The sequence below is a fragment of the Meriones unguiculatus genome, chromosome 7 (assembly GCF_030254825.1).
Source record: "Meriones unguiculatus strain TT.TT164.6M chromosome 7, Bangor_MerUng_6.1, whole genome shotgun sequence".
Taxonomy (NCBI): Eukaryota; Metazoa; Chordata; class Mammalia; order Rodentia; family Muridae; genus Meriones; species Meriones unguiculatus.
The window spans coordinates 23,968,440-23,995,776 of NC_083355.1; the positions used below are offsets into that span (position 1 = coordinate 23,968,440).

The 27,337-nt window shown below is 55.8% G+C and overlaps 2 protein-coding genes and 1 long non-coding RNA gene across 9 annotated transcripts in view; 2 read left to right on the top strand and 1 right to left on the bottom strand.

Annotated features, from left to right (window-relative positions):
• Kpnb1 (karyopherin subunit beta 1) overlaps positions 1-3,503 on the top strand; it is a 28,137-nt gene extending 24,634 nt beyond the window's left edge. The window contains exon 22 of the mRNA XM_021641965.2: positions 543-3,503. Within this exon, the coding sequence (XP_021497640.1) occupies position 543 (1 nt within the window). The 3' untranslated portion in view covers positions 544-3,503. The remainder of the gene's footprint in view (positions 1-542) is intronic.
• On the bottom strand, positions 1,420-11,790 carry LOC132655152 (uncharacterized). Its single transcript, XR_009592801.1, has 2 exons — positions 11,537-11,790; positions 1,420-4,807 (listed from the first exon to the last, which is right to left on the bottom strand). It is a non-coding gene; the product is annotated as an uncharacterized LOC132655152 (long non-coding RNA).
• Positions 10,197-26,566, top strand: Tbkbp1 (TBK1 binding protein 1). Of its 7 annotated transcripts, none has more exons than XM_060386855.1 (10): positions 10,197-10,374; positions 12,797-13,050; positions 13,270-13,392; positions 13,640-13,744; positions 14,674-14,854; positions 15,586-15,764; positions 15,874-15,935; positions 23,311-23,429; positions 23,546-24,273; positions 25,062-26,566. In XM_060386855.1, exons 2-10 carry the CDS (start codon positions 12,826-12,828, stop codon positions 25,188-25,190), a joined length of 1,851 nt encoding a protein of 616 aa, XP_060242838.1. In that variant the 5' UTR covers positions 10,197-10,374; positions 12,797-12,825; the 3' UTR covers positions 25,191-26,566. The 7 variants fall into 7 exon arrangements, with proteins under 7 accessions (XP_060242838.1, XP_021497671.1, XP_060242839.1 ...); XM_021641996.2 differs by lacking the exon at positions 10,197-10,374 and adding an exon at positions 10,767-10,906; XM_060386856.1 differs by lacking the exon at positions 10,197-10,374 and adding an exon at positions 10,767-10,906 and having other exon boundaries at positions 15,589-15,764.
• Positions 26,567-27,337: the final 771 nt, after the last annotated feature.

A 27,337-nucleotide genomic window follows, 5' to 3' on the forward strand; every position in this document is an offset into this window, starting at 1 on the left:
TAACCTTAGTCTTTTCTAAGCCAAGCATACGGGTCCTTGTGGTGAAGGACTACAGAACTCATTGACCAAAATACTGAAAATATTTTGGAACATAATAAATTTTTCCCATATTTTTTTCTGCTTCTGTTCCCTTCTTCCTGTCTTTTTGTTTGTGCTGGGAATCAAATCTTTCACAGGGGTTTGAGGTCTCTGTGTATAGCGTGGCTAGCCTTGCTTTGTAAGATCCACCTGCCTGTGCCTCTGCTTCCCAAGTGGTTGGGTTAAAGGCATGTGCCACCATATATGGCCTTGAGTATACATTTATTTGCTTGGATTGCTGGGAACTGAACCCAAGTCTTCATGTTTGCAAGTAAGCATTTTTACTACTGAGTTACAAGAGATGCTTACTTACAGCAGCAGGTAAGTGGCACAAAGGAAGACAGGAAATTTAATTTCCAGTATTGGAGAGTTGGCAAATCCCATTCTAACTTAGGGGCACTTGGTTGTAGGAGTTGGGGGTGCATGTGAGCTCAGGATTGACCTCTTAATCCGTTTGTTTTTAGATCTGGTACCATTGGGATGATGACCTGAGACCCCCACTGGAAATCTCCAATCTTTTGAAAAAACCCGGAAGTGAGGAGTGTGCACGGATGCTGAATGTTTGGGAATGAGAGGATGAGTGAGTGAGGCTTAAACACACCACATTGAAAATCCTGCCACAGCCGACAACAGCAGCGCTGTTAGTGAGCTAAGTAAGCACTGACTTTGTAGAAAAACATAACATCAGCCATCTTGGAACAGAGAAACAATGGATTTACTTACTTATTAAAAACAAAAAACGCTGTCTCTTCCCGGGGAAGGCTAGAAGTAGCCTTCCTGTTTTGGCCGGTGCCGAATGGGATGACTGGTTTGGGAGAGGAGGACCTGGGTTCAGCTGTGGGGCAGTGTTGTGAAAGGCAGCCAGGTCCCTGCTACTGAGGAGAAAGATGGAGCCCGGGTCTTGAGCCCACCTTCACGGTACCATTGCATTTGGTACTGTCTATGTGCCGGTTAGAAGGCGCGTGGGGGATTTCACAGTCTGAGAATGAGTGTGTGTGAGTGAGGCGGTACCCACATTCTCAACTTCAAGTCATTACAGTTTCTTTTTCCCAGAAAACAAAGGGGTTGATGTTGCATTTCATAAACTAACTGATGTTCTGGCTACTGATGCAGCACAAGAGATGTGTTTAAAAAAAAAAAATGAGGAAAGACGCTCTTTAGGTTTGGTTTGGTTTCATTTTTAATTATTCTAGGGAAAACACTGACGAATGGTCAGAGCTCCTGTCCTGATCTTTTCATCAAGGCGCCTTTCCTGATGATATGGTTCCGCTGTGAATGTAGCTGTGGGGGGAGGGGGGAGAAAAAGAAAACTCTGGAGTTAGAGGATATAGAAAAATAAAAGTACAGTTGTTACAGACACAATGCAGACTTCAAAGACAGAAAAAGCCACAACTCAAACCAAAATTTTTAAATGCTTGAAAATTGGCATCACAAACAAGCTTTCTCCCAACTTATATTGTGGCAGTCTGAATGCCCCAGAAAACTGTGCCAAAGAGTTTAGAAGACAAATGTACAATAAAAGTAAATACGCACTCAAAACCGCAAACTTGAGGTAACTATTTTGAATTGCAAATGACGAAAATTTAATGTTGGACGATCTGATAAAATAACCGTTTGGAAACTGCTTGGCCTTCTGTTCTTTTCTCTGATTGACTGCAATGCGGTGTTGGTCTCTTGCTGAACTTCAAAACCAACTAACCAGTAAGGCAGTGTGTGTGTGTATCTGTATACACACACACTAACTACAACTGTTGTGATGAGAATGGCACTAGGAAAAAGGTTCTATTTTTCCATTGAAGATTAATAAAATGGTGTCAAACATTCCCCTGCTCACACGCTTTAGTTTTTTTTTAAAGTGTGATGTGCTGTGATTACAATAAATCAGAATTATTTTCCCTTTTGCAAGGGAACAAGCCACCATGAATTTTAGAGTCTTTCAGCAATAAGAAAGCATTTCAGTGAGCTGGCCCTCTTGGCTTGTGCAGACATTAGGAAATTTGCTGGCGTTTTGAATATGCTGCTTTAAAGAAATAGACGCCAAGGAAGTTTTCATTGCTTCCTGGTAGTTGAAAGATTTAAAACACAAGATCCTCATTCCCACTTCCATTTTCATTGTAGTAAAAGGTATCGGCTTAGGTTTTCTCCCATGCTCCTTCCATCTCCCCTCCCTGTCTAAGCCTGTTCCTCAGTGGGACTGGCTCCTTTTGCCTGTCCATACACAGCGTCTGTAGTAGCTCTTTACAGGGTATCAGATATTGTGCCTTTTGGTGCCAGGTTCAGAGTCAAAGTGCCGATCTGTGAACCAGTGTACAAAAAAAAAAGTATTTGAAGGAGAGATGCTCCATCATGAGCAGAGCAGTCACTAGGATTCCAAGCCCTAGTGAGGAGAGGCCCAGGCCTCTGAGCGCTTTGTTTCCATCTTAGCTGCCACCCCCACCCTGATTTACTAGCCATTCCTGATTCTAGATAGGGTTGGGGCAGGGCTTAGGAAGGGGGCAGAAATATTGGGGGAAAGGAGAAAGCGATCTGATCATTCCTCAGTGCTACCCATTTCTGTCCTGTGTGGGCTGCTTAGTGAGACAGCAGGGGAATAAAGTACACCGAGAACCATGATGAAAACAAAACCTTCCGTGTGTGTTTTGTCGTGTTTTGTTCCAGGGAAGCAGTTGACAAGTGCTGTTACTAATGCTTTCTCCCAGATGCAGTCAGTGCTGGGGAGGAGGAAATGGGCTGGTTCGATTGTGGTCTTGGTGCCTTGGTATTCTATTCTGCACTGGTTATACATTTTAATCCTCTTTTGGTTACCTTCAGCTACTGTTCTGCAGTTTGGGTGTTTGTCCTTAATCAGTTGGTACCACTTTAGGCAACTGAATGCGAAACTCATTCTGTCCACTCACTGTCTGGACCTTCCCCACCCTGAGTCTTGGCACATTCCTTCAAGAATGTAGTTACCGTCTGCTTGGGAAGATGTCAGTGCAAATGTGAAGAAAATGGGCATCGGACTAGACTTGGGTTTGCCATGAGTGGCAGCTGCCTGCACCAATTACATTGGTTAAATTTGCTTTTCTTTTTTTCTTCAGTTCCCCCCAGTCCTCTCTCTCTGTTGAAATGTTTTAGCTGTCAAAGGCAACTGTAATCGTGCCCTAGGGTCTGGAGACGTGAAGGGACTTGCTCAGTATGGTGTTCAGAACCAAGCAGTCTCCTTGCTCTCACTATTAAGATGTGTGTAGTTTGACTTTAGAAGAAGTCCAAATTCCATCAGCTTTGATAGCATCAGTCTGTAATTGGCATTCAGAATGCCGTTGGCATGCCAGTCTGTGATGGCATTAAAGACCTGTTAAAACACTTGAGCCCAATTTTATTAACCAAAACTGATACCATCACCTTTATCTTCTGAATAAAGTCCGCTTTATTTTTATTTTCAACATTTTGCTGCTTCGTTCTTTGTATCAGATGTTGTCACTGCTGTAGCAGTGAAGTGAATGTTTTGAAAGAAGCTGGAGAGTGTGTGTGTTGTGTTTTGCCCTTTTAGGCAAAAACAAAGGTAGGTTCTCTGCAGGAGGCCTGTTGCTGGGGACTGGAAATGGCGAGGTTGCCTTCCTGCACCCCCACCTCCCCACTCCTGCAGACTTCCCAGGGTATAAGACCCTCCTGTTAGTGGCCACTTACCGTGTAACTATGACCAGTTTCTTTTTTCCTCCCCTTCCCAAATCCTATCTTTAAACTGGGACCTGCTGGCTTGCTTAACTGTCCTTAACTTGCTCACAGCCATTCAGTTTTCCCTTACTGCATGCTCCATGAGGGAACTCCCAACACCTAGCTTGTGTACTTAGAAATTGTATACTACTGTCTCCGTATGTTGTATAACCAAAAGTAGAAGTTGAAATGATTATATGTGGGAGAAACAGTGTGTCTTCTGATTGTGGAGATTACTGTATGAGAATGACTTGTCTTTGTCACAAAACTGTTACGTCATAAGCTACAGCTATTGGCCACTCAGACTGATCTCCAAAAAGTTCTTGACCTCTTCAGCGCTGCAGATGCTAGTGTGACAGTCACTTGAATGGCCCTCTCTATTTAATCAGCCTGAAGTGAGAACAGCGGGTTATGTTACACTGTATTTTAGTAGTCAAAACTGCCCTCTCCTCTGCTCACCTCTCCATAAGCAGAAAGGTTGCTAAACCAAGGTCACAGAGAGCCAAAATGTCCAGGTCTACCGTGAAGGTGCCAAAATGGGAGGGGGAGGATCCATTCCTGCGACTTTGTTCTCTGACCTGTACACACATTCCCTAGCATAAGTATGCCCATAGCAACACATGTCCTGCACAACAAACACCAAAAATGACGTTTTGGTGGCAGTGATGTGATGCGCCGTCTCCCCGTATGGCTGGGTTGACCTCAAACTTAAGGTTCTATACAAAGGTTTATTGGGGCTGGAGAGATGGCTCAGCACCACTGGCTTTTTCCAGAGGGCCCAGGTTGAATTTCCACACCCTCACGGCTGCTCACGATCGTCTGTGAATCTGTCTTGGAGTCGGATGCCCTCTGGGCACAGTGCACATGGCATGCACATATTTGCAGGCAAATGCTTAATACACATTTAAATTTGTGAAATACTAACTTGCTGCATATGGCAAATACATACTTTGAACTCCAGGACCCAGGAGGCAGAGTTCAACTCCAACAATCTGCATGGTTGTAGGCCAGCCAGGTTGCCATTAGTGAGACACTGTCTCAAAAAAAAAAAAAAAATCTCTGCATGAGTGTGAGGCTGCATGGATTATGTGCACCACAAGCATGCAGATATGTATTCAGATAACTGGAGGCTAGAGAGCATCAGATCCCCTGCAAGGGTGGCTTCAGAGGGTTTTGAGCCACCTGCTGTGGGCATTGGGAATAAACCTTGGTCCTGTGCAAGAGCAGTAAGTGTTCTTAGTCACTGAGCTGTTTCTGTAGTTGAACTGTTTTGGGGTTAGGGTAGCTCATGTTGACTTTGGACCTCAACCTAAGTGTTGGGATCATAGCAATGACCAGCTGTACACAGTGTAACTGCCAAACTCAATTCACGGGTGGGCAGGGTGGGGGTGGTTCTTCCCTCTCTCCCCCAGTCTTTCTCCCTCTCCCTCTGTCTGTCTCTGCCTCTCCTTCCTATTTGAAGTTTGAACCAAACCATCTCGGCTTCTGCTCCATTTCCCCTCTGAGGCAGAAGCTTCTTGAAATAGTCTGTGGTGCCTGGTAGGCAGAAAGGCCCAAGGGTTGCTGAGTAAGCGACACTTCTGAACTCCCCCAGCCCCACCCCTGCTGATTCTGCACAGCACAGCCCAGGTGGGAAGTGTGTGAAGCCTTCCTTTTTGCAAGTGCTTATTGTCCACAAGTTTCCAAAAGGTAGCTGTCCTCATACAGTTCCGCTTCCCCTGCATGCCTGCATTCTCGTCACAGAGAGGTAGGTAGCCTGTCACCTCCTGAGGAGGACACAGTCATGAGCCATCTCTGGGTACCTTCTCAGCCCTCTAGCAATACTGTCAGTTAACCCTTTTTAGCCCTCTGTTTCCTCCTTGTAAACCGAGTTCCAGTGACAGAGAAAGCATAGGAATTTCACAAGGCTTTGAACAAATTATTTATCAATCGAGTGATAACTATCAGACCCTAAAGGCTCTGAGGATACTTAAGAAGCTGAACTAATTCCACAAACCCATTTCCTGTGGGGAATCTGACTAATGGGTAATCAATGTGAGGTGTTCAATAACTGAATAAAACTCTCATTTTGGTCTTTCCGGACAGGTTTCTCTGTGTAGCCGTGGCAGTCCTGGAACTCACTGTAGACCAGGCTGGCCTCTCACAGAGATCTTTGTGCTTCTCCTTCCCGAGTACGGGGATTAAAGGCATGCATCACCACCGCCCAGCTTAAAAAAACTTTAAAAAAATTTTTAATCATAAGTGTGTGCATGTTTTGCCTGCCTAAATGTCTGTGTACCATGTGTTTGTCTGGTGCCCAAGGAGGCCAGAAGAGAGCACTGGCTCCCCCGGAACTGGAGTTACAGATGGTTGTGAGCCACTGAGTGAGTGATGAGACTCAAACCCGGGTCCTGTGGAAGAGCAAGTGTTCCTAGCTGCTAATCCATCTCTCTAGCCCTTTTAGTTTTAAAGATTTATTTTATGTGTTTTTATGCATATATGTGCACAACATGATTATGTGTCTATTGCCATAGACATGGCTGGTGCTTGAGAACCCAGAAGAGGGTGTTGGGTCCCTTGGAACTGGGATTACTGGCAGGTGTGAACCACCATGTGAGTGCAGGAAACTGAGCCCAGTCCTCTGGGAGAAGAGACGGCGATGGTTGGTTGGTTGGTTTGTGACAGGGTTTCTCTGTGGCCTTGGCTGTCCCAGACTCACTCTGTAGACCAGGCTGGCCTCGAACTCACAGCGATCCTCTTGCCTGTGCCTCCAAGTGTTGGCGTTACAGGCGTGCGCCTGGGCTGAGCCAGTGTCTTAATGGATGAGCGATCTTCCAGCCCCTGTCTTTGCCTTTCAGCTTTAATTTAATGAGTCCAGGCTTATTTTAAATGTTGCTATATAAGCCAGGCAGGTTTTATTTAAGATGTATGTATGTATGTATGTATGCATGTATGTATATGGGTGTTTTGTCTGCATGTACGTCTGCATGCCAGAAGAAGGCATTGGATCTCATAGGACTACAGTTCTATATATGGTCGTGAGCTACCAGGTGGGTGCTGGGAATTTGACTCGGGACCTGTTGGAGAGCAGCAATGCTCTTAATGGCTGAGCCATCGCTCCATGCCCTGCCAGGCAAGCTTTAAGCTCTACTCTTCTTGCCTTGTCCTCCTGAGTACTAGATTATAGATAGAAACTAGTATGCCCAGATTTAGTTTTCTGAGGTAACAGGGTCTAAGTTGCCCAGGCTGGGCATGAATCCACAATCCTCCAGTCTCAGCCTCTCAAGTAGCTGAGGTCAGCAGCACGGTGCCATCGGCTCTGGATCGATATATCACTGCAGCCTTGTTTGGGAGCTGTGGATGCGCTCAGTGGTCAAGCGGTTACCTAGCATGCACAAAAAGCAGGTTTGTCTTGGCACCGCCTACATAAATAGTCCTGACTTTGGATAAAAATAAACATCCTTTGGAGAAAATGAAACAGACTTGTAAGACAACACATCACATCTCCCTTCGAGCCCTGCTCCCAGAGGCTGTGGTTTCTCTGAGGCGCTGCATGATCTCCGAAAGAATGGGAAGTCAGTGCAGGAGTGGTGTCCCCTCACTGCCTTCACCTCCGTCTACAGGGAACAAGCAGCTCCCCCGTGGTGGCCCTAACTTCCCGAGGCCTGGAAGTGACACGACAGAGGTGGCACAGCCGCGTGGATCTAATCAGTTTTGCCCGCCAGCGATTTGAGTCATCTGGTTTTGATTCAGCCTAATGCCGCTTCCTCCTCCTCCTCTTCAGGAGAGAATGGGACAGCAGAGACTAAGTCTTTCTCCAGAGCAGGAGTCATGGGAGTGGGAGGCGGATGCTGCCTGATGCCTTCCAGGAGGGTTTCTTGCCAGGGCTCTGCTTCAGCACCCCCTCCTACTGGAGCAGTCCTCTCCCGCCACACCTGAGGCGGCCAGTGAGGAAGGTTTCGCAGTCTGACCACTGACCAGCACATCTCCCTCTTCTGTCTTAGCTCCTTCCTCCTCTCCCCTTCCCATTCCCCTGCCGATTCCTTTCCGTCCTCTCCACGATGAGACAAGCCCAGATGGTGTCAGGCATCTTAGAAGAACTCAGGCCAAACCCAGCTTTCTCAGAGAAGTGAATTAACTACTTTCAAGTCGCACAGCTTCATTCCTTTCCTCACACAATTCAGAGCATGCCTTCTCGCCCAGGGCTTACCTCAAAGGCCATGTCATCTGAAGCCACTCCTTGCCACTCTTCTCTCTTGCTACCATTACTGGTTCCTTCCTCTGCCTGATTCCCAGTGCTGGGGAGCAAACCCAGCACCTTACAGTCACACTCAGGAAGAGCCCCACCACTGCCCCGTGTTCCTAGCCCCTGCTTTTTTGAGACTTTACCACATAGCCCATGATGGCCTCCAAGTCTCAATCCTCCAAGCATTGGACTTACAGGTGGAGACCACCACACCCACTTTTATTTAACCCATTAACTTCTGCTTCCCAAGTGCTGGGATAGGATCAAAGGCAAGCACTACCATGCCCAGCCTCCCCCACTCCCCACTTTTTTTTTTCTGAGACAGGGTTTCTCTGTGTAGCCCTGGACAGCCTAGAACTCACTCTGTAGACCAGGCTGGCCTCAAACTCAGAGATCTGCCTGTGCTGGGATTGAGTGCTGGGATTAAAGGATGGCACCTGGGCAACTTTTTTTAAAAATGACCAATTCCTATATTTATTTTTCTGTCTGTTCTACCAGATTATAAATTCCATGAGAGGAAAAACGGCATACTTCTTGCTGTATCCTGTGTTCCCAGGATCCAGTATATTATAGGTATTTGAGAAATTTTTGTTAAAAGTCAGACATGTTGGGGCTGAAGAAATGGCTCATTAGTTAATAGCGCTGGCTACTCTTCCAGAGGACCTGGGTCCAGTTCCCAGCACCCACATGTCAGCTCACAACTGTGTAACTCCAGTTCCAGGGGATCCAACACCTCCAAACAGACATATATGTCACACATGCAGGCAAAAAAAAAATACCAATGCACATAAAATAAAAACAAATCACACACAAAAAAAGTCAGGCATATGGTTCATTCCTGCAATCTTCTCCTTGAAGAGGCAGGCTGAAGCAGGAAGACTGCTTTGCATTTGATGCCAGAGAACGAGACCATGTCTCAAAACAACCCTTCCCCCCGCCCCCAATAACTGAGTAAATACAGGGACCCTGGTCTGGCATGTATTCTTGTCCTCAGATTTGTCTGATATGTATGAACAAGAACTAGAACTAGAATGTTCTGAAATCGGGGCTAGACTTAGAGGCAGGTTTTCAGGCATCTAATCCTTTTGGGCTTTTGCCACCAGCCACACAGAGCCCAGGATAGCACCACCTGGCTCTAGGGCACCAGGTGACTCACTTAGGCCTGCATGTGAGCAGCCAGCAGCTGCATGCAAGGGCTGACTCATCCCCGAGAGGACTCAGAGGGTACCTGGACCCACTGTCTCTTCCAGCAAGGGAGGGCTTGCTCCGGCCAATTTAGGATTGCAGAGACAACTCCACGCCTGGCCTGGTCTCCAATCTTGCATTGCTCCTACTTCCCAAGAGAAACTGTGAAGCCTGAAGGAAAAGGACGCCTACCTTGCCCTTGGGTCTAGTGAGTGGGGTGACCTATGTTCCTGTCAGCTCGCCTTCATAGCTACAGGATAGGTGGGTCATCCTACAGGGCTCAGAGAAAGTTACTGCTTGCCTGGCCAGCAAGTAGCTGACCAGCCTCTGTGTTCTGGACTATAAAAGGGAGCGGGCCAGCGGGAGGCCAAACCAATGAGAATCCCCTCCTTTGAAGAGTGTCCAAGACGGGGCTGGCCATCCTGGGGGGAGCCGCTTACCCCAGCCTAGCATTTTTCTCCACAGTGGAGAGGATGACAACTGCCCTTGTTTCTCACAGCTCACAAAGAGAGCCTTCATCCTCCCCTTCTCAGAAGTACTTCTGCTGGAAGCCAGAAAGGTGGACTTGGGTTCCAAGGGGGGTCTTCCTAGCTGCATGCTGACCTCACCAAAGCCCCTTCCCTACCTAGCCGAGGCCCTCTCCGCTGTCTAACCTCCCTTCCAAGGCAGGGGCCCTCAGCTTTGCTCTGGCGATCTCCCAGCAGCGGTCGGGCTGGCTTTGCCCCTGTCCACGGTTCTTAATCCACCGGGGAACGAAAATGACTCATTAACATCGCCCAGGCATTCTCAGGGCACCTTGGCGTCTGATCCCTATGCTTTCCCCATTAGGGTGGCCTGTCGGGAATGATCTCCAGTCTAAGTCAGAGGTGAAGGAACTTGCCCAAGGTCACACAGTGGGAAAGAGGCAAAAAGACTTGTCTTCTGCCTCGCAGTTTGGCAGGTGCTCAAATCTTTGTGGAAAGGGTGAGATGGGATGTCTCTTCATCTCTCTGGCCTCTGGGAGCGTCTGTAAAGGGGCTGGGAGGGCTGTCCGTCTTCCCAAATGAACATCCCATCTCCTAGTTCACTCTCACTTTCAAAGTTAGATTTAACTCTAATGTCTCTGTGTTCAAATGGATACATCAGATGGATGGCCCCTCCTCCGAGAGCAAAGAGTAGATAGCCCGCTGACATTTCTTCTCCAAAGACCAGTAAGTAAACAAACAAAAAATATCCCCCCTCTCCAATAAACAGCTCCACTTATTCCCAAAATGGGCAGCCGTAAGTCCTGCCCAAGGCGCCCCAACGCACAGTCCGCAGACACTGCGCCGGTCGGCGGGGAGGGGAGGCCGCGCGGCGGGGAGCGGGTGGGCGCCAGGCGCGCTGCCAGCCTCCGGCCGGCCGCACCGCGGGGGCCGCCGCCCCTCGCCACGTGGTGGTGGCAAGCGGCGGGGTCCCGGGCGCCGGCCCAGCTGGAGGGACCCGGAGCAGCCGGGGAGGAGGAGGCGGAGGAGACGACGGCGGCGGCGGCGGCGGCGGCGGAGGAGGAGCGGGGCGGGCGGGCGAGCGGGAGGGAGGGAGGGGGCCGGGAGGGGAGGGGAGGGGGTGGGGAGAGACCCGGCGGCGGCGGCAGGGCGCGGAGCGGCGCGCGGTGCCAGGGGGTGGGGGCGCCGGGGCCGGCCGGGGGAGGGAGCCGGCGGAGGGGGGGTGCGCTGCGACTACGAGCAGGAGCCCGCGGCTGCCGTGAGTGCGGGCCGGGGCCGGGGGAGGGGGAGGGGCGCGCCGGGCGGCCGGGGGTGGGGGGCGCGGGAGGCCGGGGCCGGGGCGCGGGAGGGCGGCCCGTCCCTCCCGGGAGCAGAGCGGGCGAGGGTCCCGCGCCGCCGCCCGCAGCCTCCGGCCGGCCGGGCCGCCGCAGCTCCGGAGCCCGCCCGCCCGGGGCCCGGCTGCGGTGGGGGAGGGGGCCGCGCGCTCTCGGGCCCCCGGGAGGGCAGGGGAGGGCAGGGGAGGGGCGGCGATTTCTGTCCGCCGAGCCGGAGGGGGGTTTAGAGCGCGGCTCTTAAAGGGGCCGCGGGAGGGGCCTGGCGCGCACGGGCGCCCCCTCCCCGGGAGCCTGCGCGGGCGCTTGGCGGCGCGGCCCCAGGATGCGGAGGAAGGCAGCTTGGGTCGCACGGCCGGGGTGTGTGGGGACACACGGGAGTCCTCGAGTGGGGGTGGCCCGAGGTCGTGGCCGGGGGACGGGGGGGGAGGGTCGGCGGGGACGGGGTGTGTAGTGAGCGCGGGCTCGGCGGAGTAGAGGGAGGGGGTGGCGCGGGCAGGAGAGGGTTAAAGGTGGGGCCGGCCCTCGGAACACGCGCGCCCGCTCCTTACTCAGACCTGTCACTCGCGTCCCTCCGGCACTCAGCCGAGGTGGGGGATGGAGGGATGGAGGGGGCCGAGGCCTGCGCGCTCGGAACTCGCGCCTTCGGACCGGGCCCCCCTCGCCGAGGAGGCGCACCACACGCTCGGAGCGCGCGCCCGCGCGCGCACACGCACACGCACATACACACCACACACACACACGCACGCACACACACACCTCGGACATTCCCATAGTGCCTCACGTGACACTCGGCCCGAACGTGCCCACCCTGCCCACACGCTCACGCACGCGTGCTCACAGGCGCGCGCGCACACACACGCCGCCTCTGGCCGCTTCCGAACTCCGCGCTGACCGCCCCCCCCACCCCCCCAGTCCTCCGGCCCCGCAAAAGCGCCCATTGACGGCGGCACACCTACACTCATTCACAGACGCGCAATCCCCCCCACATGGCAGCCACAGCCACCACACATTCATCAGCAGGGCCTGGAGAAGTGCACACACACTGCACCCCCGCACCCCCTCGCTGCCTACTCCTTTGGGAGCCCTGAGTCATTCCTGCCCCCATCCCAGGGCTCCCCCATCTCCCCGAGTTGCGGGGCACAGTAGGACAAGCTGGAGTCTCCCTTAGTGGTCCCGCCTGGCTCCCTCGCCCAGTTGGCTGCCTCTGTCACTCGGCCAAGGACTTCCTGTAGGTCTGCGCCTGGCCTGGACGCTTGCCACAACCCCAGTGCAGTTGGGGAGGCACTTCCCTTTCCTGAACTCTGGGATCCTGCGGGAGGAAGTTGGGTGGGGGCCGCAGAGGCCAGGCTGCCTGGTGGGACCGGCCCTCTAGAAACACTGGCCTTCCTTAGGAGCAGGCCACGGAGGCCTGGCATGGGAATCTCAGCGGCTGTCGAGGTACTTGGGGAAAAGGGGAGGTCTGGGGAGAAGACCAGGCTGAGCAGTCCAGGCCTTGCCAGCGCTGGGACAACGGTCCCCCCATCCACAGGTCTCTCTGGGTTTTGGGATGAGCCCTTCCCTGCCGCTGGTGTAGCTTCCTTGACCCCGATTATCGGTTGTCCTCCCCTCGTGAGGTCTGTCTGGCTCCATCTCCTTCCCCTATAAGCAGTGACAACAGGATAGGACGGAAACTTCGGAGAGAGGGAGAGAGAGAGAGTTGTGGGATCTGGTCTTTGGGCCGAAGCTTTCCAGCTCCTCCATCAGGCCCTCAGACCAGCATGGAGAAGTTGGGGACCAGCACCAGGCGGTCTTGCTAACGCTGTTCCTGCTCTCAGGAGGCCCCGTGCGGGCAGAAGCCCTCACCATGGAGTCCATGTTTGAAGATGACATCAGCATCCTGACCCAAGAGGCCTTGGGGCCCAGTGAGGTGTGGCTGGATGGTCCAGGAGACCCCTCTCTGGGAGGGGACATGTGCTCCGCCTCCCACTTCGCTCTCATCACAGCCTACGGGGATATCAAGGAGCGGCTGGGGGGCCTGGAGAGAGAGAATGCCACCCTCCGCCGGCGCCTCAAAGTCTATGAGATCAAGGTCAGAAGCTGGGGGGTGATGGCCGGTGGTCTGGCCATGCTGCAGGGATCCAGGGAGGCCTCGGAGCGGCTGCTGGGGTGTGAGCTGGTGCGAGCGAGCTCTCCTGCAGCCAGTCTGAGGGTGGAGGAGGAGGCTGGGCTCTGGAGTGGTGGGTCCCACCGGAGAGTGCGGGAAGGGGGGTCTCCCCGACAGGCTCCTCTGAGGGATGCTGTCCCACAGTACCCGCTAATCACTGATTTTGGAGAGGAGCACGGCTTCCCTCTGTACGAAATCAAGGATGGCTCCCTGCTGGAGGTGGAGAGAGTCAGTCTGCAGCAACAGCTCAACCAGTTCCAACACGAGGTAAGCCCGTGGGCCTTGGCTTCCCAGCCAGCCCGGCTCCCAAAGCTCCCTGCTCCTTCTGTTTATGATACCTGTCATCTTGCCCCATTCCTCCCCTCCCCCGCCCCCATCATGGCCTCTGCCCTCCCTAAACCAGCTTCAGCTCTTCCTGTTTCTATTGGGAATAGGGTTGGGGAGGTTCGGGGAGCCCCCGTGTCCCCTGTCAAGGATGACCCTGACCCTGGCGTACGTCTCCGCGCCTACCCAGTTGCAGAAGAATAAGGAGCAGGAGGAACAGCTCGGGGAGATGATCCAGGCTTACGAGAAACTCTGTGTGGAGAAAAACGACTTGGAGACAGAGCTGGGAGAGATGGTAAGGCCCAGAGAGGGAGCGGTGAGGTCCCTGACACCGTGTGGTTGTGTATGAGGAGCCCAACACTACGATTGCCTCTGTGTCACACACACCCTGCTCGTGTGCCTACCACCTGCGCCATTTGCCTCGTAGCGAGACAGTGTCAGCCAGGTCACGGGTGGCTCTGTGCCCTTGGCTGTGCAGTGACCCCGTGCGTGCACATTTAGCTCCCCACTGCCTCAACCCTGGACCTAGAGTTCCGCGTCTGGGAGAGGGCGTGGGTGACGGTAGAGGTGCGCCGAACTCTAGAGAGAGATCCTGGCGTGAATGTGATGGCAGTTAGCGTGTGGCCGTGAGTGTGTGTGTGTGTGTGAGTGTGTGGGTGTGTGGCAGGGTCGGCGGGCACAGTCTCTGTCCACGCCTCACTGGGACCTTGGTCTGATTATTTAGCTTCCGTCCCTCATCTGAGAGGCAAGGTAAGTGGGAACCACCTCGCTGAGCTGCCATGAGGGTAACGGGACATTTGCGGAAAGCCGGCTTCCTTTTATAGTCTGGAACCGTTCGGGAGGCGTCTGCTGCCTGCCAGGCAGGCACTGGTCTCCCTCTACGCACACTTACTCGTTTTAGCTCTCACAACAATCAGAAGAGGTAGGCGTGGTACTGCTCTCCCCATTCCCTGCTAGAGGTAGAGGAAGCCATACAAGCAAACGGGAGTTACATTCCTCAGGGGGGGGGGGTAGGGGGTTGGCCGGACCTAGAGCCTTTGTAAATGTCCCAGTGTGATCGTGACTGAGAGCAGCAGGAGCCAGAAACATCTGAGAGGGGGCCCCGCACCTGTGGTCACTTGGCGTGTGAGTGTGGGACACTCCAGCCGTCTCCGCTCCAGCCTGGGCGACTCTGGGGGCTCCCTGGCCCGGGGAAGGCCCTGAGCCCCCTGCCTTTCCCTGCAGCGGGCCCTGGTGGAAACCCACCTTCGGCAGATCTGTGGTTTGGAGCAGCAGCTGCAGCAGCAGCAAGGCCTCCGGGACACAGCCTTCTCCAGCCTGAGCCCTCCGCCGGCCCCCGCCACACCCTGCCCTGACCTGGACCTGCACTATCTGGCTCTGAGGGGGGGACCTGCCTTGGGACATGGTGAGAGCCCGGCCACCCCGCCTTCCCAATCAGCCTCCAACTGTAACTTTCATTTCAGTCTCTCTGGGCACCTCTGGCCTGCCTGAAGTCTCAGCACAGTGTGTTTGTTTACTTTTGTGTGTTTGCTTTTGTTTGCTTTTGGGGTAGGGTCTTACCACATTGCCCTCATTGGTCTGCAATCAACCATGCACGCCAGGCCCTCCTTGAACTTGGAATAGTACTCCCGTTCTGGCTCCCCAGTGCTGGCCTTACAATCATGTAACACCACGCCTGGCTCGCGTCTTAAATATCTTAAATTCGTTCGCTGTGGTTCCATCCTCCTCTCCAACTAACTGTTCCTTCACCTCAACTACCCTTTTCACAAGTTCTCCCACTGACATCCCTCGGCCGAGTAGGCGCATGCAGTTCTTGGGTGTGCCAGCAGAGGGCGTGCCCACCCAGAGTCCCCTTAAGCTGTGATTAGGAGAGGCCCCTGAAGATGCTCCAGACTTGTGGTTCTATGCTAAGATACCGTCCAGAGGCCATCTTGTTTCCCCCTTGGCCTCCAGGACTGAATCTACAACAATCCCTTATTTCCCCTGTAATAGTATCTCTTGTCCTTGGGTGTTTGTCTTTCTGGTGCCTCTCAGTTCCGTGGACTCAGTCCCTACCCTGCCTGTTTTACTTTGTGTGGCTCTGGGGGGGCGGTGGAGGCAACTAGAGCCTACCTGACCTTATCTGTCTCCTGACAGCAGGTTGGCCTGGCCCTACCAGTGTAAGTGTGGGTGACCTGGAGCTGAGGCGGCTGGAGGAGGCCCTGGAGGCCGCGCAGGGCGAGGCCCGAGGGGCTCAGCTCCGGGAGGAGCAGCTCCAGGCGGAATGCGAGCGGCTGCAGGGAGAGCTGAAGCAGCTGCAGGAGACCCGCGCCCAGGTAAAGGGACTTGAGCGCTTCCCTCAGATGTCCAGAGCACAGAAGAGCAGAGGAGAGGGGGTCTGGATGGGGGTGAGCCTGGGCTCTGACCTCTTGCTTTTCTCCTCAGGATCTGGCCTCCAACCAGTCGGAATGTGACATGGCTTGGGTGAAGAGAGTCGGGGACGATCAGTAAGTCCTATCTGTAGCCCTCATCCTCTCAGCCCCTCACGCTACGGGACTATCCCGGCCGGGTCTCCGTCGATTGCTTTCCGTCTGCCCACGTGATTTGAGTGACCTCTCTCTCTGCGTCTTGGGGTGCGGTGTCTGGGTTGTTTACCACTCTGGGACCAGGCCCATCTCTTCTCAACGTACTGGGTGGGAGATGGACTCACGGCCCCTGTGGCCCCATTCTGTGTTCTCTAGTGAGTTTTCTGTACCAGAAACAAGACCTAGTGCATTCATTCACCTCCTCCTTACTTGTAAGAAGGGAGGTGGCCTCCCTCACTTAGGATTTCACCTGCTCGTTTAAAGGGAGGGGTCCTTGAGATGGCTAGAGAGTAGACTTCACCTTGGAATCGCAGAGAGAGGGCATAAGAAGCAGAAAGAAGCTGTGTCTGTGGGGACCATGACAGCCGCCCGGTGCCTATCCTCACCCGCTCTGAGAAACAGTATCTAAAGCTCCCTGGGCTTAGTTCCTCTCCCGTGAGACGAGGGAAGGGGGGCACACTTCATACGTTCCTTACCAGAGAAGACCGAGGCCCAGAGAGGCCCAGGAGCTAACCCTCCCTCACAGCACTCAGTTCTCAGGATCCCAGGGGCCCTCCCTCCCTCCCTCCAGGTTTTCTCAGCATCCGACCAGCTTCTGGCCAGCTAGGGGTACCCCTTGCTTCCTCCCCCCACCAGGGTGAGGGCCTGGGTGGAGCTGTGACAGCCAAGAGGGTGAGAACCCAGTTTGTGGGGGGAGACCCCTCCCTCAGCTAGGCTTCTGTGGGGGTTAGGAGAGAGTTCTTCGAAAAGGGTCCGCCCTAGCTTGTGGCTGGGGTTCTCGGACCGTTGCAGCCCGTGAGTTCAAGCCTGGAACACACACTCACCCACATAGTGTAGATCCTTGCTCGTTCCAGAAGTCATGCCAAAGGCTCCCCTAGGAGTTGGCGATTCCAAACCCTTCTCTTGGTAAAAGGCCCCCCACTTAGTGGACCTCACAGGGCTGGGGTGTAATCATGTGGGCCTTGATCCTTTGATCACTGGGGGCTAGGGAAAGGCTTTGCCTTCTTGACTTAGCTTTTGCCTCTCTGGACCCTGGCTTCCCCTGCTGGGCTCAGGAGTCAGCTGTTGCTGATGGATATAAGAGGAAGGTGAGCTAAAACATGGGGAGGGGCAGGAGAGGCGGGTCAGATAACACCATCTCAGAAGGTGTTTTGGAAGCTGTGTCATCCATATTGCTTGTCCTGGGCCAATCCCTTCCCTCCCAACCCGGGGGAGCCAGTTGAGGCGATTCCCACACAATGCGCCAAACTCTTAGATTTGTCTGTGGCTTCCTATGCCATAGCCCTACCTGGATCTCTCTCTGTCAGCCTGCTCCTTCCTTTAACCTAAATGCTTCTGGACAGCCCCAGTGTGGCAGGATCAATTCTCAGAGGAAGTCCTCATTCCCCTGGTACTTTTATTTTCTTATAAACTCAACCTCTTTTGGTAACGGGCAGTTCCCTGGGGCTCCCTGCCACCCTCCCGCTTAAGGATGGCTCAGTCACCTCTCTCCAGCTCCCAGGATAAGCAATCCTCCTCTTCCATCTACGTCGGCTGACTCCATGTTGAGTGGGAACTTTACTGATGGGCTTTCTTGGGAACGAAATGCTGGCACTAAGTTACCGGGGCAGGGGGGGCAGGAGTGGTTCCTGAGTCCAGCCTGGCTCGAGATATAAAGGAATCTTCCTATCTTGAAAGGTGCTTTCAATCTGAGCACGTTTGCTGGGGCACCACATTGATCGCTGTGATCCTTCATTCATACATCTCCTTTACACCAGTCTTGCCTGCATGAGCCCCACCCTGGTGCTGTCTGTGCTTCGGAGCGGGCCTTGGAGGCCTGCAGTCCCTTGTCCTCAGCTCCTGGCCCGCAAACTCCTAACCGCCAGTGATTCACAGCAAGCAGGACTGACCCCAGGCCAGGCAGACCAGGCTGCCATTCTGCAGGTCTAAAATTCTCTTGGATAGCTTGCTTCCTGGTGGCCGTAGCCCAAAAGGCCAAACGGCCACAGAGGAAGGGCAGTGATGGAGGCAGGAGGAGTTCACTGAGCTTCTGAGGGTGTTCAGGGGGTAAGGACCCAGGAAGGTTCCAGTCAAGGTGACATGTGTGGGAACCCCATGGTCCCCTCCCCTCTGGGCCTGTGGATTCCTGGGAGGGACTGTTTGAAACTATGGCCGCTGTGGGGGAAACAGAGAAATTTTAGAGTCACTCCCTGAGGGAGAGAGGGTTCCAAGCAGACAGTGGCTCCGGAAGGTCGATGGGGTCTTGCTGGTGAGGGGCCCCGGTGCAAAGATGGGGTTCTCTGGATGACGAAGGGTAAACCATAAATTGTAGGCTTTTCTTTTTTTCCTTATGTGGGGGGCTCAGGGCTGTAACCTGGGACCTTTTCCGCCCACTCCTCCCACCACCCCCCCTCCACCCACAAGCCTCCGCCTGGGCTGTGGTTAGTGGTGGGGAAGTGTGAACTCAGAAGAGAGAGGATGGAAACTCTGCACAGAGGTCAAGGGCAGTGTGGGGTGGGCCAGGACGGAAGTCGGAGACCCCCGTGTACCCTGAGCTTAGCCTCCTGCCCCCAGAACCAGTAGGCCCAGGGCCTCCTCCTCCCGCTTCTCACCCTCCCTACTTCCTTTCTTTCAAGTCTCTTTCGGCCTGATACCCAGAGCACAAAGAATTAAGGCCTGAGCACTGGCAGCCGCAAAGCACCCTGAGGGTGGGCAGCGGTTCTGCCGGCCTGAGGGCCTTATACCATGTGAGCCGAGAAGGCATTTCACTCTCCCCGGAGAAGGCACGTGCACCCTCCCTCCCTCCCCATGACTAAGTGGTCTTTGTTGTTCTTTGAGTTTGGGTTTGGTTTTTGTTTTTTAAGAGAGAGGTTCACATAGCCCAGGCCATCTTGAACTTGGCTAGCTAGCTGAGGACACCTTTAAATTCTTGTTCTCCTGGTTCTGCCTCCCAAGTGCAACTATTACAGCATGTGCTAACAACTGTTTTTTGTTTTTTTTTTTTCTTTTCGTCTTAGTTTGCTTTTATTCCACCGCCCCCCCTCCCCCCGCCCCAAACAGGGTCACACTACCTCTAGCTGTACCTGTACCGGAACTCTCTATGTAGACCAGGCCGGACTTGAACTCACAGAGATTTGCCTGTCTCTGCCAGGATTAAAAGCGTGTGCCACCTCCCGCATAATAAATCTTAAGCTTAAAAAAAAGAAAGGCCACGCTCCACCGTGGGCTTTCTCATGTCCACTCTGTCTAGACTGAACCCAAGGACAGTGCTGTCCCTGCCAAGCTAGCTGCAGCTCACTCTAGTAAGCGTGAGACGCTGGGAAGGTCAGGGACCAGGGACGGGCAGTCCAGGAAGGTCCCCGGGAGCAGCGTGGCCAGGCTCACCGTTTGCCTGCTCAGGTGGTTCTGCAGGTAGAAGGCCTTTTATAAGGGGGTGACCATGTGATTTGTTGACCAAATTGCATCACTTTTGAAAGTGAAAGGGGACGCAGCATTAATTACGCAACTAGCAGGGACAGGCCTGGGCAAAGGAGGGCCGCAGGTTCCAGCCCCACTGCGAGCTGCTCGGCCCTGCCGTGTCTAGGGAAGCTTCTGGAGACACAGCCACCCGGCTCTGCCTGGCGGAGGCTGCCAGGAAGAGCTCAGGTCTGGGGACCGCAAGTTGTAGCTGGTCGAGGAGCGTGAAGGGCTCAGGGCTCCGGAAAGGAAGTGGCGGAGCGCTGGCTTGTTGCACAGCGACTTCCTCCTCCGCCAGCCCGCAACCTCAAGTCCGCTCCACGGCCTGGTGCCTGTGGTCCCTCCCTGGGGGTCCGGCAGGCGGGAAGGCTGGTGCTGGGTGTGCCTGTGGGTGGGTGGAAAGTTTAGCCCCTAAATTCCCCTGCTGGGCGGGGTGGCTGGGCCATTGGAGGGCAGCCGTGGGTGAAGATGGAAGGGCCGGGAATGCTCCCAGGTCCGCCTCAGGTGAACCTTCCAACCACAGGACACCTGTGGTCCCTATTCCATCCCTAGCCCGTACGCTGCCCTGTGCCTGACTTTACCCCAAGCCTCAGCCTGACCCCCAGCTGTGTCTATAATCATGGCCACAGAAGAACAAGCATTCACCCCATTATGGCAGGGCTGCTGAGTCCTGGCCCTGCTGAGTTCCCCCTGTACTGCTGGAGTGGGGCAGGGTTGGGGGCCCAGTCTGTGGGGCTCAGAAAGCTGCTCTGAGACAGAAAGAGGCTTGGGAGAGGGCGCTTGGGGGGGCCTTGGACCCTCTGGATTGCAGCTGCTTTATTAGTGACAGTGAAGACGGTTGCTTCCAGGAGGGATTTGGGGATGAATGAAAGATTAAGTCCAGAAAGGGAGGAAGCCCCCTGTCCTGCCAGCTCCGCCGTCTGTACTCCGGCGGCTGCTCTAAAGATGTAAACCTAGTGGGCTGAGGTGCCAAGAGAGCAAGCATTTGAATTGCTGCTCTGCCAATGCTGCTCCACAGCCTCCCTCAGCTGCTCCACAGCCTCAGCCAGCGCCTAAGCACTGGGATCCTCCTCTGTCTGCACGGCTGTCATCTCCCCCCCCCACACACCCCCCAGGGCAGGAGTGGTTCTGTGAACATCTGGGCCTCTTCCTCCTCCTTTCTCACTTTATTCATCCCACTTTCTTGAGGTTTGGGAGGTGTGAGGCTCAGTAGCCTGGACTCTGGGCTCGTGGAGGCTGGTGCTCCTATCCCAGCTTCAGGACGTGGCCGCTGACTTGACCTCTGGGCACCTGTTCTCTTACCTGTGAGATGGGCTGACATAGGGACATTGTGAAACAAATGGAGTCCTTGGCCCTGAGCCTGGCCCGTGTTCAGCATGTGCTGCTGCTGCTCCCATGACCTGTTCTTCCTCAAGTCATGATGGTGAAAAACCTCAGGTGTGGCCAGGAAGTGAGGAAGCGGGGGGGGGGGGGGCTGGGGGTTGTTTAGATGCACGTGTGCGGCTCCAGGTCGTGCTGTCAAGTTGAGATTTCTTCCCCCCCCTGCCCCCCACCCCACTGAATTGGCGGTGTTTTCAGTGAGTCATTCTGGTGCTCAGCGTCTTCACCCAGCAGTGTGTGAGGAGAGAGACGGCAGAGAAAGGGCATGTCCAGCAGGACTGTGCGGTGCCAGGAGGGGCCAGAGTGCCTGACTCTGTCCAGGGTCTCAGAGGTCTTTGTGAGGTCTTGGAGGACTGTATCAGCTTGCTCCAGGGCCCCAGTGTCAGCTTGGAGAGACGCTGACACACTGAGCTAAGGGCTTCTCCCTTCCATTTCTTACAGCTCCACTTTTTTTCTTTTCTTTTTTTTTTTTTCACTCCAAGGAGAGTGCCAGGCACTGGGCTGTGGAAACTAGGGTGGCTCCTGACATGGGAGCCAGCGGGGGAGCCAGGGGCCTGGGGAACTGGATGTGACAGGTGAGATCTCCCAGGCAGGGTGTGAAGGGGCCGACCTGTATCTGTCACCTGAGATCCGGCAGGGAAGGAGGATGGGGAAGCAGCCGAGCTCTCTGCGGGCGACACCCCATGACTGCACGGTCCAGAGTTCCCTCTGGCTCCCACTGCCGAGTGGGTAGCACAGTCCTGTCCTCCAGGAACCCCCAGTCTGACACAGCCCTGCCCTCAGGTTGTTTTCAGTCTGAAAACCGAGGCTTCCCGGGATGAGCCCCCAGTTTGGCGTGTGACCTACCTGGACTGCCCAGCCTGATAGAGATGTCATTTCTTCCCAGACTCACAAGATGAAGGCGGGGGAGCAGAGGATGCATTTCGCAAACATGGGGCGTGAGATATGGCGGGATGGTGGCCGTGGAGCCTGAGTCAGGTTCCCTGGATGTCTCCTCTCAAGGAAGATGGGTGGTGAGGCCTGGTTTTTCCCCAGGTAGCGGGCTTAGCCCCCAGACTCCTTATTGTAACTGCATCAAGAGCAGTTTTATACCTGTCCCCGGATTAGCCGGAGTGGGGAGCACGGCCATTACCTGTTCCCTGACGCCTCGTCTCTCCTGGTAGACGCACACTCTACCTCACGCTCCGCACACTTGCCTCCCGTATCCCAGCCGCTGCCCTTCCTGCTCCATCTGGGTGCATCCTCTCTCGGGGGCTCCCAGCCTGGGAGAAGATTCACCAGAACAGCACCCCGTTCTCCCCTACAGCCCCAGCTTCTGAAGTTCCAGGGGCCCTTCTGGAGTTGCACAGATGGGAGGGATAAGGAAACCCAAACCTCTGCCTTCAGCTCTCAGCCCCATCCAAGCCCAGGACTCGGAGGCAAGCAAGTCCGAAGGCCATGGCAGAGAGAGAGAGGTGGTGCTGAAGGGATACATTTCACCGGTTATGTGCTTGGGGTGGTGGCCCAGAGGAAGAAAGGGGTTCTTTGCTCAAGAGTCTGTCCCAGCGCCGTGGGAGTGGGTGCTGAAGAGGCCTACTGTGCAGGAAGTGAGCAGGAAAAAAAAAGAACTGGATGGAAGCAGTTTCTGAACCTGTACTGAGTTCGAGGTGTGCAGGGCCCGGCAGCCGCTCTAAGGATCTGAAGAGGAAAGGGCCGAACAGATACGCACACAGCAGGGTTCTGAGAGGACCGAGGCTGGAAGGAGCCCGAAGGCAGCTTTTCCACAGAGACGAGCAGTGGGCCCGGGATGGGGGCAGTTTGGGGAGGAGATAATGGCCAGTGCTAGCCAGGAAGGGCGTTTCCCAAGGAGTGGCTTCATCACGGACGTGGTCCCCAGTGTTTTCCAGGCCGAGGATGTTTTTTATGTGTCTCCTCTCCCCGCACACAGATCGTTCGTTGATGGTACTGACTGTTGGGTGTTACAGTTCTGGGGCTCTGGCCAGTATGGAGCCCATGCTTGCTGGGCAAGTGTTCCACCACAGGGTTCCGTTTCGCTGTTTATTTTGAGACTGGGTCTCACCTGCTCTATATCCCAGGCAGTCAGGCCTTCAGCTCCTGTCAGCCCCCTGAACAGCAGGGAGCCTGTCACCACGAGCCTGTGCTAGTATTCCCATGCGACCCGAGAAAACTTGCGGTGTAAACTTCAGTGTGATTTTCATGGGAATCTGTTTTGTCATCGATTAGAAAAAACATTCATGCTTACCTGTATGAACGATGGTCAGCACCCCCCCATTCCCTTATCCTAGACAGGGGGACCTGGGCTCCAGTGCAGAGAACCCTCTGGAAACAGAGGCTCTCTAGAAGGTTGAGGTGAACCTTAACAGCAGAGAGGATTCCTGCAGCTGGGGTAGGTGTGAAGGATACAAGGCAGAGCAGCGGGTTCTTCTCTACCGCAGAAGGACCACGGTCCTTTTCTTCCCCAACCCTTGACCTCTGACCTCAGGGTGAACTTGGCGCTGGCCTACACAGAACTGACAGAGGAGTTGGGGCGGCTTCGGGAGTTGAGTTCCCTGCAGGGGAGGATCTTGAGGACTTTGCTGCAGGAGCAGGCCCGGAATGCAGGTGAGAGTGCGGGAACCTGGTGTGGGGGGCGGGGGCGCCGGGTGGGCTTGTTGCCGGGGGGGGGGGGGGGGGCGGCTCACCTCTCCACCCTGCCCCTCCTGCCTTGTCTTTCCCAGGCCAAAGGCACTCACCGCTGTCGCAGCGCCACTCCCCGGCGCCCGCGTGCCCCTCGCCCTCCCCGCCTGCCCGACCGCCGCCCTGTGCCCCGTGCCAGTCCCCCGCCGCGCAGCGCCGCTCGCCCGTGCCCCCGTGCCCTTCGCCCCAGCAGCGCCGCTCGCCCGCCTCGCCCTCCTGCCCATCGCCGGTCCCCCAGCGCCGCTCGCCGGTGCCGCCGCCGTGCCAGTCACCCAGCCCGCAGCGCCGCTCGCCCGTGCCACCCAGCTGCCCGGCCCCGCAGCCCAGGCCGCCGCCGCCGCCGCCGCCCGGGGAGAGGGCGCTGGCCGAGCGCGCCTACGCCAAGCCGCCCAGCCACCACGCCAAGGCGGGCTTCCAGGGCCGCCGCAGCTACTCGGAGCTGGCCGAGGGGGCGGCCTACGCCGGCGCCTCCCCCGCCTGGCTGCAGGCCGAGGCCGCCACGCTCCCCAAGCCCCGCGCCTACGCCGGCGAGCTCTACGGCGCCGCCGCCAGGCCGCTCAGCCCGCGCCGCGCCTTCGAGGGCCTCCGCCTGCGCTTCGAGAAGCAGCCGTCGGAGGAGGAGGAGTGGGCCATGCCCGCCAGCCCGCCCAGCCCCGAGGCGGGCACCATCCGCTGCGCCTCGTTCTGTGCGGGCTTCCCCATCCCGGAGTCGCCCGCGGCCACCGCCTACGCCCACGCCGAGCACGCACAGTCCTGGCCGTCCATCAACGTGAGTGCTGCGCCGCCTGGGGACCCCGAGGTGCAGGGCAGAGAGGGCCCCCCACCCCCACCCCGGGTCTCACCGCAGGGGCGACCCAGTACACACACCCTAACTTAGCCCCCGCCCTCCCTCAGTTTCCGGCCGGTAGGAATAAGCTATTAAAAGTATGGGCCGTCGGGGCGACCGTCCAGGCTTTGAGTCCCACTCCTCGGCCTGGTGTGTGAACTTGAACTGCCTTCCAAGTTCTATCGGTGTTCTCACCTGCGAACCGAGGGCGAGGGTGCTATGACCCGAGCCGGTTTTTAGAAGGAGGCAGTGATCCTCAAGCACACGATTGTTGGTGACCAGAGGATGGGGATAGAAGGGACAGAACACGGACCCACACAGGGACAAGCCTGCCTAGGCAGTTCCCCCTCCAAGCCTCGGAGCCTGGGGCATGATGAGTTTCCCCACTGTCACAGTCACCCCTTGCTGCCTGGGAGAACCAAAAGATAGTCCAAAGCCAGACGAGATTGTTTTGGGGTTTAGGTTGTCTGCGGTTGTCAGGTGCTTTGGGTTAGCTGTGTCTTCCTCACTCAGAGGCACGTCAGGGTCTCAGTTCCCCTCATTACCCTGTGCCTCAGCTGATGGAGCAGTGACTCCCACATACACTTCCTGAGAGCCGTAGATGTGCTGGACAGGGCTTGAGAGGGGACGCCCAGACTTGTATGTGCTGTAGCCGGCCCTGAGGTGGGTCTTGGGGCTGAGCAGGCCGGGCTGTGAGGTGGTCTCTAAGTGGTTTCATTCTCTTCCCGCAGCTGCTGATGGAGACAGTGGGCTCCGACATCCGCAGCTGCCCCCTCTGCCAGCTGGGGTTCCCTGTTGGGTACCCGGATGATGCCCTCATCAAACACATCGACTCCCACCTGGAGAACAGCAAAATCTAGGGCGCCTCTCCCACCACTGGCTGTTCCTCTGCGCTCCCTCATCACCCCCCAACCCAACACTCACTTTGAATGCTGCATGAACCTCGTGGGGGGCCCCCGCCCCTTGCGGTCCCCAGATACCTCCACTAGCTACTGAGTCAACGCGTGTGCCGTCTTCCCTGGTCCAGGCACCACTCCGCTCTGGCTCTGTCCTGGAGGTCAACCAAGGTTCTCTCCGCCTTCCTGGTTTCCACTGGGGAGTGGGGATCTGTCTGGTCTGGCATGAGGAGGACGCACCTCCACCTCTCTCAGCCTTCCTGTTTTTCACCAGGGTTGGATCCAAGAAGAAGTCTAGCGCTTGGGGGAGGGAGAGGAGGAGGCGGTGTCAAGAGCTCCGGGAGCCCCCTCCCAAATGTCCATCTTTACCGGGCTGTGTTCTTCCAGGGGAGACCTCTTGAGAGGGTCTCAGAGCCTGCCCTGCCCACCCACGCCAGCCCTTTTGTGCCCTGACCGAGCGGCTTGGGGCTCATGGCACTGGGGAAGGAGGCATCTCATTTCCTGTTCGTCTCTGCAGGCCAGCTCTGTTCTCCCCCTCTGCCCACCCCCGGGGAAACGGGAAATGTGGCAGAGGTGTGGGAGGACCCTGTAGGCCTTGGATGATCCAGCCCAAACGGGCTGCCTTGAAGCTGGGACTCCTGGGCCATCACCCTCAGTCCAGGGAACTGTCCCCCAGCCTCACAGGCCTGGGCCCTTCTGGAGCCCCTGGCACTAAGGTGCAGATCACCAAGGCACATGCCTCCATGCTCCCCGACTGCAGCTCCTGACACCACAGGCGCCCCGAGCCCCAGGTGTGACTCAGCCTGTGTTGGGGGCAGGTGTCAGCCCCTCCCTCCCAGGCCAGAACCTGCGAATGGGCCCTGGGTGCTGTGGAGATCAACTTCAAAAGAGCTAATCCCCTTTCCCACACCAACCCACCCACCCCTATATTCCCTCTGTGAAATCTACCTCAGAGTCGTCCCCTCAGAAAGACAGGGGAGCGGGAGGCTGGGGCCCCAGGCTGAGGTGGGAGCCTCTTGAGGGAGCCTGCTGCCCACGATGAAACCACCCCTCACTTTGAGCCTCCCTGGGGCCTTGGCGAGTCGGTGGCAGTGACAACCGCTGTCCGTCGAATGCGCCATTCTGATCCAAATCTTCCAGGCCCCCTCCCCACACCCCTCCTTCCTCTGTGCAGGGGGTGAGGGGTATGTCAGCAGGGAAGGGGCCAAGGACTCCAGAGACATGTCATCGCACCCCGAGTGTTCCCGGGGAGGGGACATGGGGAAGGGGGCCTGTAGACTGGAGAGAGGGCCTGCGCTCTCTGAACAAGTTGAAAGTCCAAATAAAACTTACGTGTTCCATCTGCTCTCAGCCTGTGCTTGCGTGGGCGGGGTGGGGCCCTGTGGGGCCCTGCCCTCACTCGGAAGGTCTTGGAGACTGCCTCGGGGACCACAGCCACTGGGGAGCCGGCACTGGCCGGTACGGATGGCCCACATTCCATGGTTCTGATGATCATAGGTGGTCACACTTCAGTTAGAACAGGTTCGAAGCAGCCTGGAGCAGGTGTAGGGGCTCTTGGGTCTTCCTCATCAATTCTAGAGCTTTGGGGGCATTTTCATTGATCAGTAGCCCTTGTTTTCCTCAGATAGATTCTGAATGGCAGGAGCCAGGCTGGGCGTCACACTGGAAGAAATCTATGCTCCATGGCCTCATGAGTCTAAGATTAGGAAGGGGCCAGTCTCTAGGCTCAACTACTTCAAACACCCCAAACCTGGGAGGTCAGAGCTGAGTCATGAACCCATGACTTTTGCCCCAGCCTTGACTGTGCCCTCTGTCTGAAAAGTCTTAAGTTATTTATTCATTGACTCTGTCTTCCATGTGACTTCTTTTTTCCAAATGGTCACTTAATAAAAGATGGGGGGACCTGGGGAGGGCCGTGGGTGTGGCTCAGTAATAGGCCCTTGCCCACTGTGCAGAAAGGCCTTGGCTTGAATCCCCAGTGCTGGAAAGAAAACACAGGTCACGGAGCCCTTTGTTCATCAGTGGCTCGAGGTTCAGCGCTGGAACATGGCAGCTGTCCCACACCGCAGTGAGAGCCAACCTCTCCAACTCCAGTGTTGAAATAAGCCCCT